At 41.0% G+C, this 13076-nt stretch overlaps 2 protein-coding genes across 6 annotated transcripts; both read left to right on the forward strand.

Moving 5' to 3' along the window:
* The first annotated feature begins 3105 nt into the window (after positions 1–3105).
* Positions 3106–10007, forward strand: adora2ab (adenosine A2a receptor b). Of its 5 annotated transcripts, XR_004776207.1 has the most exons (5): positions 3191–3602; positions 5798–6804; positions 6932–7003; positions 8022–8143; positions 8443–10007. XR_004776207.1 is itself a non-coding variant. In XM_027003739.2 (4 exons), exons 2-4 carry the CDS (start codon positions 3271–3273, stop codon positions 6967–6969), a joined length of 1377 nt encoding a protein of 458 aa, XP_026859540.2. In that variant the 5' UTR covers positions 3106–3115; positions 3197–3270; the 3' UTR covers positions 6970–7840. The 5 variants fall into 5 exon arrangements, 4 of the variants coding, with proteins under 4 accessions (XP_026859540.2, XP_035383339.1, XP_035383338.1 ...); XM_027003739.2 differs by lacking the exons at positions 8022–8143; positions 8443–10007 and adding an exon at positions 3106–3115 and having other exon boundaries at positions 3197–3602; positions 6932–7840; XM_035527446.1 differs by lacking the exon at positions 8443–10007 and having other exon boundaries at positions 8022–8187.
* An 851-nt stretch (positions 10008–10858) lies between these two features.
* On the forward strand, positions 10859–12915 carry snrpd3l (small nuclear ribonucleoprotein D3 polypeptide, like). Its single transcript, XM_027003729.2, has 4 exons — positions 10859–10965; positions 11468–11604; positions 11708–11900; positions 12664–12915. The coding sequence occupies exons 2-4, from the start codon at positions 11479–11481 to the stop codon at positions 12729–12731; spliced, it is 387 nt and encodes a 128-aa protein (XP_026859530.1). The 5' UTR covers positions 10859–10965; positions 11468–11478; the 3' UTR covers positions 12732–12915.
* Positions 12916–13076: the final 161 nt, after the last annotated feature.

Below are 13076 nucleotides of genomic sequence, written 5' to 3' on the forward strand. Positions count from 1 at the left end.
CATAACAGTGGGTCCATTGTGTGCATTCTTGAGTGAAAACTGGACTGCACACATTGCTGTATCTCTGTTTTAGATTAATGAGAGGATGTGGCATAAACCCAAGGACATAGGTGAGAAAACAGTCTCGGTGCTCATCACCACTCAGATCTTGGGGGTTAAATGCTGCACACCCCAGGGAACACTCATCTCTTCACAACAAGTCACCTTGGCTATTATAAAGATCATTTTAAAAGTTTTACAGTTTGTTGTAGATTCTGTGAACTAATGGAGCCCCAATACCTTATGGAAAAGAAATCTGTAAATGGTCATTTACTGCTAAATCATAGGAAGTCCTTAAATGTTGTCAGGGAAGTAAAACTAGTTTTGACAGTGATTAAAATGTGTAAATACACAGCTCCTTTGAAATGAGGGCAATGCCAAACTTGAAACTATTGGCATGAGGTGGGCAATTTTAAATTTTTTCTTTTAAGTGTGGGTTGTTTTAATAGTTCTTAGCAAGGGTCTTGGTGATTTGGTGAGTTGTCTGAAGGTGGAGCTTGGTTTGTTTCTGACTTACTGGTGTCTTGCATACATTTTTAATGTAACCACGAAGTGAAACAGGATGTTTCAGCTGCTCTTTGCAATGAACCTCAGCTTTTGGTATGCTTGCGGGCTGTTTCTTTAATGGGTGATACCGTATGAATAGTTCACATGTGAGTAATCTGTTGGGCTAGAATTCTGTCAATGAAAGTTTCGTCTGCGCATTTGACGAGGAACTGTAGCACGCAAATAATAATAATATAATTATTGGGTCCATAAAATGATCGAAGAGGACCAAAGTCCCCCTTGTACAGGCGCTGCAAAGTGAAAAGGCTACCGACATGCGTGACACTCGGACAAAAAAGGTCAGTGGACGCTGAGCAGAGGGAGGGGAGAGACCCTTCAAACGCAGCCAGCGCTCGTCTCGATAGCAGCGATCATTGAATACATTCGCTGAACAAAGCGCGGAAAGTGTCGATACTTGTCGCTCTTGCATGACCTTGTCCCCCTAAGGCATACAGCCACATTAAGAGCGTTCAAGCTGAGCGGTTAGACGCTGAAGTTTTGCGTCGTAATTAACTCTATGAAATAAGTTCAACATTTTATGATTTCTTAGTGTATCGATAGTTTCGGGGACTTCAAATGACATCTCATTTTTTTGGTACTCTCCCCGAAGTTTCGCGATGGGTAAAGCGCACAGCTACGTGCGCTGCTCCACATCAAACAAAGGTCTCGTTTCCGCTCAGGTAATGGACCCTCGCGTTCTTGACGTCCTGTCTCACAGCTTGCATGTAAGTGTTGCATTTACGGACATCTGAATTTAAGGCTTATTTCCCTATTCACTTCCTCTTAATTTGTAAACTGCAATTTAGAAACTCTGGTGGAAACGGTCAGTGACCCGGGATTGATAGCTGTTATTCTGCTGTGTTTGTTTGTTTGTTTGTTTGTTTTTCATTAATTTGTATGGCATTTGTGGCAGGTACGCTTGCTTTCTCCTGTCCATGCATACTTGAGATCGATCGTGTTAGATTGGAAATAGTCCCTTGAGAATCCCATTCCTTTGCTTTAATTTTCAGATAAATATGTCAGAAGTTATATATGTGCAAGTCTCTAAATGAATAATATTCAGTAATTGACTTGGATAACGCCCCACTAATAGTAACATCAATGTAATTTCTTAAAGCTATTTTGATTGACAGATCCGAATGGGTTTTCCTAGTTATTTTTAAATGCTTATCAGGAATGAAAACGCATCCTCATCATCTGCCGTTCGTTGCGCCATTTCCAACGAGAGCAGTGTCCGTTTCTAATAATGTATTTTACAACTCTTTGCGTAAGTGGGAATGTAATAGGCGAATAGTTTCTTCACAGGTGTTACAACAATAAGTTATAACAGAGAGCAGAGCAAGACAAGGTTCGGAAAGTCACTTCGCAAAACATTCTTAACCTAACGCATCTATACTTAGATACCTAAGGACACCGTGAAAAGATATTTGGTAAGTGTGGCACCTCAGAAACTGCACAAAAATTGCATTTGTTACTGTACTATAAAAAGGAAATAATGTCTGTCATCTGTCTAAGCTTGTTTAGTCTTTCTGTGACTGAATTGTGAAGTTGTTTACAGTGCCTGAAATGTAAAGGGCTTTGTCCAAAAAACAAAAATGGTTTGAAGTAATCTGGCTTTATGCTCTGGCTAGTCCATTTTGAAGGTAGAGGCAAATATACTATATATATATATATATATATATATATATATATATATATATATATATATATATATATATATATATATATATATAATTTTTTTTTTTTTACTTAAAACAAAAATGCAAAGGACAGTATTATTTCCAGTGTTACTTTTACTTTATTAAGGTTCTCCCCCAAAACCAGAGAGAATTACAAAACATATTATAAAAATCAGTTGATTTTTAGTCAGAGAGTGATTTATATTCATAGAAAAAAAGCTTCATTTTCAAGCCGAACAGATTAGTAGATTCATGTGAGTTTGGATACAAAAGAATATTTGTTCTACATTTCTAAGCCAGTAATAGCACATGCACTGCAAGGTTCAAATGTACACTTCCTGGAGAAAAGAGAGGAAATGCATCCTGGCCTTATGATAAATCGCAAACTGACAAACATATTTCACGAATATTTGTGAAGGCAGTCTTAAAATAAAACTATATCGTTGGACTTTGGACAGTGCTCTGTTGCTCTTGTGGGAAACTGACCTTCCAAAGACAAATTGTTTTTTGTTTTTTTTTACTTAGTCAGGGAGGTTGATCTTCCATTATATGATGTGATTGTTCTCTTTCTAGGGTTACTGACCTCATAGTGGCTTTTTGTTGGAGTCCTTCCAACTCCCCCAAACATTTGTTTCTCTGAGATGGTTTATAGTTGACTAAGGAAATCTGGAAGAGGTGGCTGGCAGGTCAACAGAAGAGAGCGTGGGCCACTCTGCAAGTACTACAGGAGTGAGAGCAGGGCTTTCTGCACGTTCATCGCTCTGACCCCGTGGTGGCCCAACTTCTGGATCCACACCTATAACGGCTACTCTTTTCTTGGTGAAAAGCAGGCTGCTTGGAGGAAAGTGGAGGTAGGGCTTGCTTATCTTCAGCCCTCAGGCTCCTTGCACCAATCGAGAGGGAGAGTGACGCCCTCCTGCCCGCGCCCCCAGGAGCCCCGAGGCCCAGCTATGAGCCGCGCTGTGAGTCGGCCCAGGCGGACGACCACGGCCCCGACTCGGCCAGCATGCTGAGCAAGGCCGACGTGGCGTACATAGCCCTAGAGCTGCTGATCGCGGTGCTCTCCGTGGCCGGAAATGTGCTGGTGTGCTGGTCCGTGTGCCTCAACAGTAACCTTCAGAGCATCACCAACTTCTTCGTGGTGTCATTGGCGGTGGCCGACATCGCCGTGGGCCTGCTCGCCATCCCCTTCGCCATCACGGTCAGCACGGGCTTCTGCAGCCACTTTCATGGATGCCTCTTCATCGCTTGCTTTGTTCTGGTGCTTACACAAAGCTCCATCTTCAGCCTGCTGGCCATTGCCTTGGACCGCTACGTCGCCATCACCATCCCACTGAGGTGGGTGAGCTTCACAGCGGCGCCGGGGGGGGCGTGTGCGTGGGGCATTATGGCCATTTGTATAAGTTATGCACAGGTTTGATTATCGTGTCGCCGAACTGTAGTGTCATCTGAACAATGCTTATTTGTTTATACCTGGGCAGGTGTCATCGTGGTGCTTAATAGTTAGTGCAGTGAAAGATTTACTCCACAACAACATGCAGGGTTATTGTCTCCTGCTGTTTAATGTAGTTGGGTTCAATTACAGTGCGACTGGGTGCGAGTCGAGCTGCAGTCTCCTGATAAGACACTCTAATGCCAGGACGTTATTCAGGAGAGAGGGAGGAGCCAACAGAAGCTGAATCAAATGGAGAAAGCAAGTGTAGACTGTTGCAGAGGAGAGCTGACTTTGAATACATCACATGGGCCTGTCTGGTCACAGATAGGGCATTTGGTCTTCATGCCCATATAAAACCAGTGATCCAAAGTTTGATGGATTAATTTACTGATCAGTTGTCTCAAATTTTCATGCATGGCTTTATTTTCACAATTCTGTACATTTGTCCATGTGAACATGAGACAATAGTCACAGGACTGACTGGCTATTATCTTTTCTTTGACATTTGCTCATAATAGACAAAAGGAAAGTTGTACCTAATTTGTGCAGTCAAATCCATGCAAATGAACTGTATTTCCCAGTAAAATATTTGCATAGCAACACACTGTACTATTTCCAAAGTATTTATGTTTGGCTTGCCAAGAAATTTAATAACTTTAACAGTTTAGCAGTCAAATTATGATTTACTTTGAAAGGCTGATGAGCATGTAGTCATTACCTTATAGAGCAGTTCACCCTCCTCTCTCTACAGTAACTCATTTTGCTCTCAGTTACTGTGTAACATGTACACAAACATAAAGGCAGAACTAAATTCAAACGACCCACTTTACAATCTGCTCTTCATGCTTGTTCACCGTTCACTGTAATATCCTTCTGAAATATACATGGTTTTAGAAATGTGCACATAAACAGTTTAGAGTGTGACTGACATGTGCCTATCAAACATTCCAACCAATCGTTTTTGAAAAGCCCCACTGTCTCTGCTGAACTGAGCCATAGCCACTGGTTTTCGGCTCCTCCTTATGTGGATGGTTGATGTAAGGTTTAGCTCACTGTGCACTCATGGACTGGCCGGCGTGTCTGCAGCGGCTCCAGAAAAAAAGCCAGAACAGGTGTTGATTGTCTAAGGGCCCTGGGCTCTGTGAGTATGGTGGCTCTGTGGGATCTGTGACATTGCGGGTGGCCAAATAGGTTATTTGGAGCCCTGGAGCCCCTGTAAGTCTGTCGGCTTTAATGAACTCCTCACCATCGCGAGGAAGATTTGAGTCCCTGGATTATTTGAACAATTGCCACCACACATTCCCTCCCTTCCCAGACATCACTTGGGAAAAGACACATGCTGCAGGGCTGGATGTTTTTTGTTTCTGGCTAAAATGAAGGGGTTTTTAACAGCTGGCTTTCTTTTATATAAATGTTACTGCAGTCATACTTAATTTTAGCTGATATACTTTATACATGGGAATGAATTGTAATACACTGAGAACACAATAAAGACCTTTACAATATGTTTTATCAAAAATATATTAAAGCTTTAAGAACTTGGATATTATATATTAATAATAAAGGGCTTTGGGTTCTTTGGACTGTAAGAGTTACATTTAGGGTATATGCTCTTCTCATTTGTGTATTTCCTTGTATTTGAACATTGATCAACTAAATTAAAAAGCAAAATTCTCAAAACAATGGTCATTCCTAAGAGCTATAGAATGGATGTTCGTGTGTACTTGAAAACAAGTTTGTTTTCAAACTTAAAACGATACAGTCTTCCCATGTTCTGACATTTTCATGCAAGGGGCACTCCTTGAACATTTATTGCTCTGTTAGGAAGTTAATTTTAGGCAAACCAGGAAAGGCGAACCTGATTTGTGAGGTAGATGGGAGAGTTTGGAGTATTAAGTTAGGAGTGTTGTCCAGCACGCACCACAACATCTTGTCCTCAGAATTCATGTCTATGTGTGTGTGTCTCTGTGTGTGTGTGTGTGTGTGTGTGTGTGTGTGTGTGTGTGTGTGTGTGTGTGTGTGTGTGTGTGTGTGTGTGTGTGTGTGTGTGTGTGTGTGTGTGTGTGTGTGTGTGTGTGTGTGTGTGTGTGTGTGTCAGGTACAACAGCCTCGTGACAAGCCAGCGAGCCAAAGCCATCATTGCCGTGTGCTGGATTCTCTCAGTGGTCATCGGTTTGACTCCCATGCTGGGCTGGAACATGCGGTCCACAATCAGCCCCAACAGTTCCTGCCCCTCCGGTATGACAGAGTGCCTGTTTGAGAAGGTGGTCACAATGGACTACATGGTTTACTTCAACTTTTTTGGCTGCGTGCTCATGCCACTGCTGGCCATGCTGGTGATCTATGCCCGGATCTTCATGGCTGCCCGGGAGCAGCTCTGGCGGATGGAGCAGAAGCTGTCGCTAGGTCACGGCCATGTCGATGGCTCCTCCTCTTCCCGCTCCAGGCTACAGAGGGAAGTGCACGCGGCCAAGTCACTGGCCATCATCGTGGGCCTCTTCGCACTGTGTTGGCTCCCCCTGCACATCATCAACTGCTTCACGCTTTTCTGCCCGCTCTGTGCCCGCCCTCCGGGCTGGATCATGTACTTGGCCATTATCCTCTCGCACGCCAACTCAGTGGTGAACCCATTCATTTACGCCTACCGCATCCGGGACTTCCAGCACACATTCCGCAGGATCATTGGGCAGCATGTCCTGAGGCAGCGCAGCGGCTTGCTCAGCGGCAGCACTGCAGCTGGGATCACCACCACTACCTCCGTTAGTGTTGTGGATTCCTCATTTGGCACCATGGCCAACGGCAGCACACTGGGCCATAGCCACCCTCGAGGTTGTCACCATGGAAGTGTAAATAAAACACCCTCCACGGGTAGCCAGTGGAAGCCCAGGTCAAACCACATGGGTACAGACTGCAGGTCTGCTGGGCGTTGCCCTACAGAAGAAGCCTTTTCTGCCCAATCAAAGCTTTGCTCAGTAGGCTGTTCTGATTGGGCTGTTAAGGACATTTCCTCTAGTGAGAGCAATGCAGAAATCATGGTGGTAAAGCACTGTAGCATTAATACCAATATAAATTTCAGCTCTTTTCCCACAAGGACCAGTTATTCAGGTGAGCTCACTGAGGTGTCATGACAGAATCTTTGACTGAGGTGTTCTTGTATAACTCAGTGTGTGTAAGCATAGTTGTACAAACAGCTAAACTTACCTGACCTGCACACAACCTACATGTTTCCCAGATCATGATGTCACTATTGTGGAATTGAGGGTGACCTAATTCTTGCTACTGTCTGGAACCAGATAAGGCAAAGGTATGTGTACTTGCTACATTTCTGTGGGAACTTGGTGAATTCCAACATATCTAAACTTCAGAGTTATCTGATGGCATGAATGAATTTCCCATATCTCTTGTAGTCAGAACTGCCACACAATCTGAACCCCTATTCTACAGATTAGGTTTTATCAGACACTAGGCTTCCTTACAAAAATTGTTAAGAATGTTTAATTAGATAAGTCAGTGTTTATGGTTAATTTAATTACTCCAGTACTTGTTGAAGTACTTTCAATGTCAGTCTATCCTGACCATTAAAATATAACAAACATACAAATATAGGGTTTATAAGATCTCTAAGCCTAATATTTTAAAACATTTATTTATTTATTTATTTAATAATTCTTATTCATTGCTAATTCATAATGCAGCAGTGCATGGTGTATCACACAGCTGGACTTCACATCCAGCACATCTCTGATGAATGTGCCCTAGCACCAAAGGTTTGCTGGATGTCACCACACTCCAAAACTGTGACTGTGCATCTACCCACTTTGTGGATATGTCTCATTACAAAGGCAGATTGTGAAAGACCCTTTTTTCCTCCTCCGAGAGCACAGCTAATGTTCATTTTCAGATACTCTTGGACAATACTTTAAATCTTGGTGCACTTGTCTGCTGCCAACTGGTACTTTTTCTGGAGGGTTCTAAATCTAACCTAAGTTACAGTACGAAAACTCTTACCACACAAATTTGTACTGCCTCCAACCTTCTGCTTCATTACACAAACCCTCTTATAAACACTTGTGACTGTGAAGCATGTTTATTGGTGGTTCTGAAATTTACTAAATAAATACAGAGCTCAAATCAGCATCTACATCACTTGATGTGTCTATTATTTTCAGTGCATATATGCATATTCATGAGTAGGAGTGAAGCTGCCCATCACATGCTGAGAGTAGTAACATGAGGTGTTTGTAAAAAGAAAGCTGTCTATGTTTTTATTGCTTTCATACTGATGTGACGGTAACTGTAGGCATTCTCCGTTTAAATATCAGGTTTCCCAGTGCAAACAAATAAAAAGGGCTCAACACGACCACCCAACGGAAAGCACTCAACAGAGCGGACTTTGAACCTCATAGCATTAAAAAAGGATGTCAAGAAAAAAGCTACATGGCTAGTAAGTCATAAAAACAAGGGCATTAAAGGAGCAGTTGTCTTGCATAACAACTTGGTATCACAAAATGATTGAATGTAAATAAAGATGGAATTAGGTTTATTTATGCCACATTTAAAAATGAGAGTTAATGCCCTGTTACAAGGGCTCTCCTCTGCCCTGCACATATAAAGCCAAAGACACATATCTGATATAATTTTGTTAGGAGAGTGCAGCTAGTCCTAATGTAATGCAAATCAAATGAAGGGGCATTTGATGACGTCTTTTATTGTGCCATTATGTGCCTTTTTCCTTGTTAAAAGGCTCTGGGGTGGGAAACAGCTGCACTAAAGCACTGCTTTTTGTAAAACGTGATGCTTGCATGAAAGGTGAAGTGAAAGCACACATCCAATGACATGGACATCTACTCAGAAAAGGTGGAGACCTTAACTTCTATTTACAAACGGAATAAAGGGATGGATGGAAGAGGCACCTGAAAATGTTGAATTGTTTTTGTACCTATGCCTCAGTGGATAAAGTGCTTATTTGTCCTGCTTTAACGTTTACTACCCGATCACCTAAAATACAAGATTATGCATTACAATGCACATTACAAAGAGAAGTATAGAGCCAAATGAGACTTCAGAAAATGTGCTTTTTTAATAATAATTTTATTCAGCATCTTCACATTATTTGCATGGTGCAGGCAGAACTCATTACATATGATAGCACAAGTCAAACTGAAATCAACCTGAACATGAATCTGTCTAAAAGAACATTACTGCCCCTTTTTGCCCGACATGTCTCTAGTCATTTGTACTAAGAATTCACCATGCAGTGTATAGATGAAGTTTAGCTGTTTTCTTGATGCTTTTTTTCATGACTTTTAGACAGGGCAAAGATGGCACTGTTATTGCACACTGTGGCAGTAGACAGCTACATCCTTTAATGAGACAAATGCCCTGTATAAAGAGCTGTGGTCAGTGTATCCCCATTCAAGAAGTTTGCTCTGGTGTAAATCAGACTAGGATAAAGCTAACACGCTATCAGTAAGCCACATAGATCAGCAGTTGCAGACATATTAATTCAAGTGGTAAAATGATGTTTGGAGATGTTGAGAGTTACTGTGTAATCAACAGCCTGGCTCCTGATCACAGCCTTTTAGACTGGCTTTGCGCATGTTTGGCTGCATGGAGGTTTGCTTCTCTTCTGTAGTTCTGGTGAAGGTAAACTTCATTTGATCCTTCAGATGTATAAACTTTCATAATTACAAGGTCAATTTCAAGTTTCAGCACAGCTCCTGAAGCAGTCATGAAACAAATATTCCATCATGAAGTGTATTATTAAAAAGCCCTCATGTCTGATTCCTTAAGTAGGCTTTAAAATGCTATGAAAAGGTTAGGCTTTAAAATGCTATGAAAAGGTCAGGTAATGGAGAACATTTCTGTTATGGTGTTTACAGTTGTCAGGTATGATCATATTTCAACAATTATAGTGGAGGAAATTTGGGAAATAAAGTAGGGTTTGTACTGCTCTAGAAATACATGTCTTTTACAATTTGTGCTTTACATCAATGCCATGTTAGTTTTTACAATACTGCAAAATTAGATAATAAATCTCGGTTCATATGCATTAGTAATATTATCTCTGTTTTGTCTTAAAGACAGAGGGAGTTACAATGACCTGAGCCAGTCAACATCTACATTTCTCTGGCACTAGATTGGCCAGGGTAAAAGACATGCTCAGTGGTGTTCAAGTTAAATCCTTCAAGAACATTCCACTTTTTAGACCTCAAAATCTAAAAGTTGGTTTAGTCATATATTTTGGCTTAACATACTGCTTCATGGGGAATGCCATCCATTTTAAGGCATTTGATTCACCACCATCCATCCAGTTAAAGCTGCAGAAATGGATTTTACTCCACCATATTTAGTCACTGAGGGAGTCTTCCCCCCCACTCCCACTCCCACTATCCAGAACATTCCCCAGAAGCCCTCTCTCTAAAGAGATATGTGCACATACAAAAATAATTTACAGAAAAGCAGAACCTGCTACCTTTTCTAGAAGTTTATTTTGTAATTGCTGGTTACACACTAAGTCAATCTTAGAGATTTTAATTTACTGATGGCTAAAAGGATATAAAGACAGTTTAGCCAGTGAAATATCTTAAAACAGCTGTGTGGCGCTCCTATACATATGATCCTTCTGCTGCTGTTCCCTGTCACATGATGCTTTTTATCTTTATATTCATTCATTTATGTCAGAATATAAACTTGTCTTTCTGTTCTTGCTTACTTGTATTCTTTGTCATTTACAATTGTAGACTTTCTTGGCTTTCCAGGTTACTTGCTGGTACAATATAACCAACTATTCTGGCACATCTTTGCTCAGTCTATCTGATGGATCTATGTGCTATTTCAGGCTCATAGCCTGCTGAACCCAAGTAAAACTAACATTCTACTCTTTAATCTCAGCAATTGTTTCATTTCTTCTGTCTATCTGTTTGTTTGTTATGACCAAAGCGATCTCCTAGTACACATAAATCCATCTCAGGAAAATAGCTTTAATAGATTACATTGAATTTGTTCGAAGCGGGTATTTTAGCCATGAACCTTGGTTCATGATACTATGTAATTAAATACTGCCCTCTGCTGGTGAAGTGAGGTAGGCTTACAAAACCCCGTAACTTCACTACAACGCCCATGATGCAATCGATATATTTCCGGGTGGGAGGGCAATTCCGCTTCATACTGCATTGTGGGAGCGGGAAAACGCCACAAATACTCACGTTGCTGGGACGTTGACGAGAGAAAATCAAAGGATTTTTAGTCATCGTTTCGATAAAGGTACAGTCTAATGTGTTCAGCCATAAGTTTTTCTCCGATGGTAGTTTGTAAGTGATTCATATTTTGTGTAGCCAGCGACTTAGCTAGCCTTCTGTGTTGACGCTAACTAGGCTCCTTGTTTGTCTGCCTTATTGAGTGTATTAGCTAGCTAGCTAGCTAGCTAGGTAACGTAACCCTATCTTTATTTCACGATGTAGGGATGCTACTGGAGGAAAATGTGTTTTGTGCCTTTACCTTCAGCAGATTTAGCTATTTTCCATATCTGGATAAGTGATTCATTCTTCATAAGCGTCGTAGAGTAGTATGTACCACAGTAGTAACTAATAATAAAATGTTATATGGAGTAGGTTATCACCTTGTATGTGCGAAGTTAAGACGATACTAACATTGCTATACAACCTGTCGTCCGTTAAATATCGTGGGATACGTTAATTGGATGGCGACGGTTATAATTTGTATATGTAGTATGTACCTTATGGTCCCTCCTCCCTCCCCGCTGCAGATATCGTCACAATGTCCATTGGCGTCCCAATCAAAGTTCTCCATGAAGCAGAGGGTCATATTGTAACCTGTGAAACCAATACCGGTGAGGTCTACAGAGGAAAACTGATAGAAGCTGAGGATAACATGAACTGTCAGGTAACGTGTGCACTGCTCTCCTGTGGCCACTGCAATTTGTAATGGAAAAGCCACTTCCACAAATATAAAAGGCAGGTTTGGAATGCTGTTTAATTTGTTTCAGATGTCAAACATCACTGTGACATATCGGGATGGCAGAGTTTCCCAGCTGGAGCAAGTCTACATCCGCGGCAGCAAAATTCGCTTCCTTATCCTGCCGGACATGTTGAAAAATGCTCCTATGTTGAAGAGCATGAAAAATAAAAATCAAGGAGCAGGAGCTGGGAGGGGCAAGGCAGCTATTCTTAAAGCTCAAGGTAATGCGAAGTGCCATGAATGTAATTGGTTTGGTTGTTTCACAGGCACTGTCCAAAAAGATTTGCATTTTTTACTCTGTTCTCCCTTGTAGACATCAGTCTTGCTGAAAGACTTTCATACATTTTGTGAGATTATACCACTTACTCGTTAGTGTGCACCTTTCCATTCAGACATGCAGGCTTGTCAGAAGGGATTGTCACTTATTGAGCAATTCCTAATTACTGAATAATATTTAAAAACTACAGAATTTCAGGTGATTGTGTATATGGGCTTGTTTTTCCATGTGTGCATGAGTCAGTCATTTGGTTGAAATAGTTGAAAAGGTAGCTGAGGATGTTTTGAACTTGTTCTGTCAGTGGTATTCTGTATCTGTTTATTGACATTTATATTTGCATCCTGATCTGTGTGTGTGTGTGTGTCATATAATTAGAACATGATTAGACAATTTAGATGACTATTCCCAAAAAATGCAATAATGTTCAAACTGCATTATATCCAATTTCCAAGCACACAGACCTTTTTCTGTGTGTTTGAAAGGATTGAATCACTTGATTATAAATAACTGCTATATTTGTTTGGTCATTTGAAAGGCTGTGGCTTGTTGACCAAGCAGTATTTGACATGCTATGTAGTGCTCAATGTTTGTTACATGTGCAACCTTTACATAAACTTTGCTCTCAACTAATTATACAAAACAGTAACTGTCATTCTCGGCCATCAACAGACAGGAAGTGATGTCTAATTTTGCTTTTTGCCCTGCAGTTGCTGCAAGAGGTCGTGGCCGGGGAGGTCCAGGAGGAAGAGGAAATATTTTCCAGAAAAGGCGATAATTTGAGCCACAGAACAGTTTGCCTGTACAGATGATTTTTTTTGGTATGTTAATGGCTTACTTGGTAGTAATCTGTGAATTCACTGATATTGCAAAGTAACTCCTTACCCAGGAATCCTGTTTCTTGTTTTGTTTTTTTGTTTTTTCCCCTTTGGTCATAATAAATTTGACTTTTTACTTTTCTATGTTTGGGTTTTTATAACTTGGTGTGATCCATTCCATCTTTTGTCAGTGTTTTTCTGGAAGGTTTATAGACCCAGAAGTTATTTTTTGTTCTCTTATTTATCTAGTTAGCCTTTTTAATGTAGCAAGCAATCTTGGATGTTTCACAGTCGGCGACTAGAAC

Source organism: Electrophorus electricus, chromosome 6 (genome assembly GCF_013358815.1).
Source record: "Electrophorus electricus isolate fEleEle1 chromosome 6, fEleEle1.pri, whole genome shotgun sequence".
Lineage (NCBI taxonomy): Eukaryota > Metazoa > Chordata > Actinopteri > Gymnotiformes > Gymnotidae > Electrophorus > Electrophorus electricus.

Excerpts from the sequence above, each read along its gene's own strand:
- adora2ab (XM_027003739.2), top strand. The coding sequence starts at position 3,271 with ATGCTGAGCAAGGCCGACGTGGCGTACATAGCCCTAGAGCTGCTGATC. Across the intron at positions 3,603-5,797 it reads GCCATCACCATCCCACTGAG|GTACAACAGCCTCGTGACAA; the intron begins GTGGGTGAGCTT and ends TGTGTGTGTCAG. Across the intron at positions 6,805-6,931 it reads CACAAGGACCAGTTATTCAG|ATCATGATGTCACTATTGTG; the intron begins GTGAGCTCACTG and ends CATGTTTCCCAG.
- snrpd3l (XM_027003729.2), top strand. The coding sequence starts at position 11,479 with ATGTCCATTGGCGTCCCAATCAAAGTTCTCCATGAAGCAGAGGGTCAT. Across the intron at positions 11,605-11,707 it reads AGGATAACATGAACTGTCAG|ATGTCAAACATCACTGTGAC; the intron begins GTAACGTGTGCA and ends AATTTGTTTCAG. Across the intron at positions 11,901-12,663 it reads AGCTATTCTTAAAGCTCAAG|TTGCTGCAAGAGGTCGTGGC; the intron begins GTAATGCGAAGT and ends TTTGCCCTGCAG.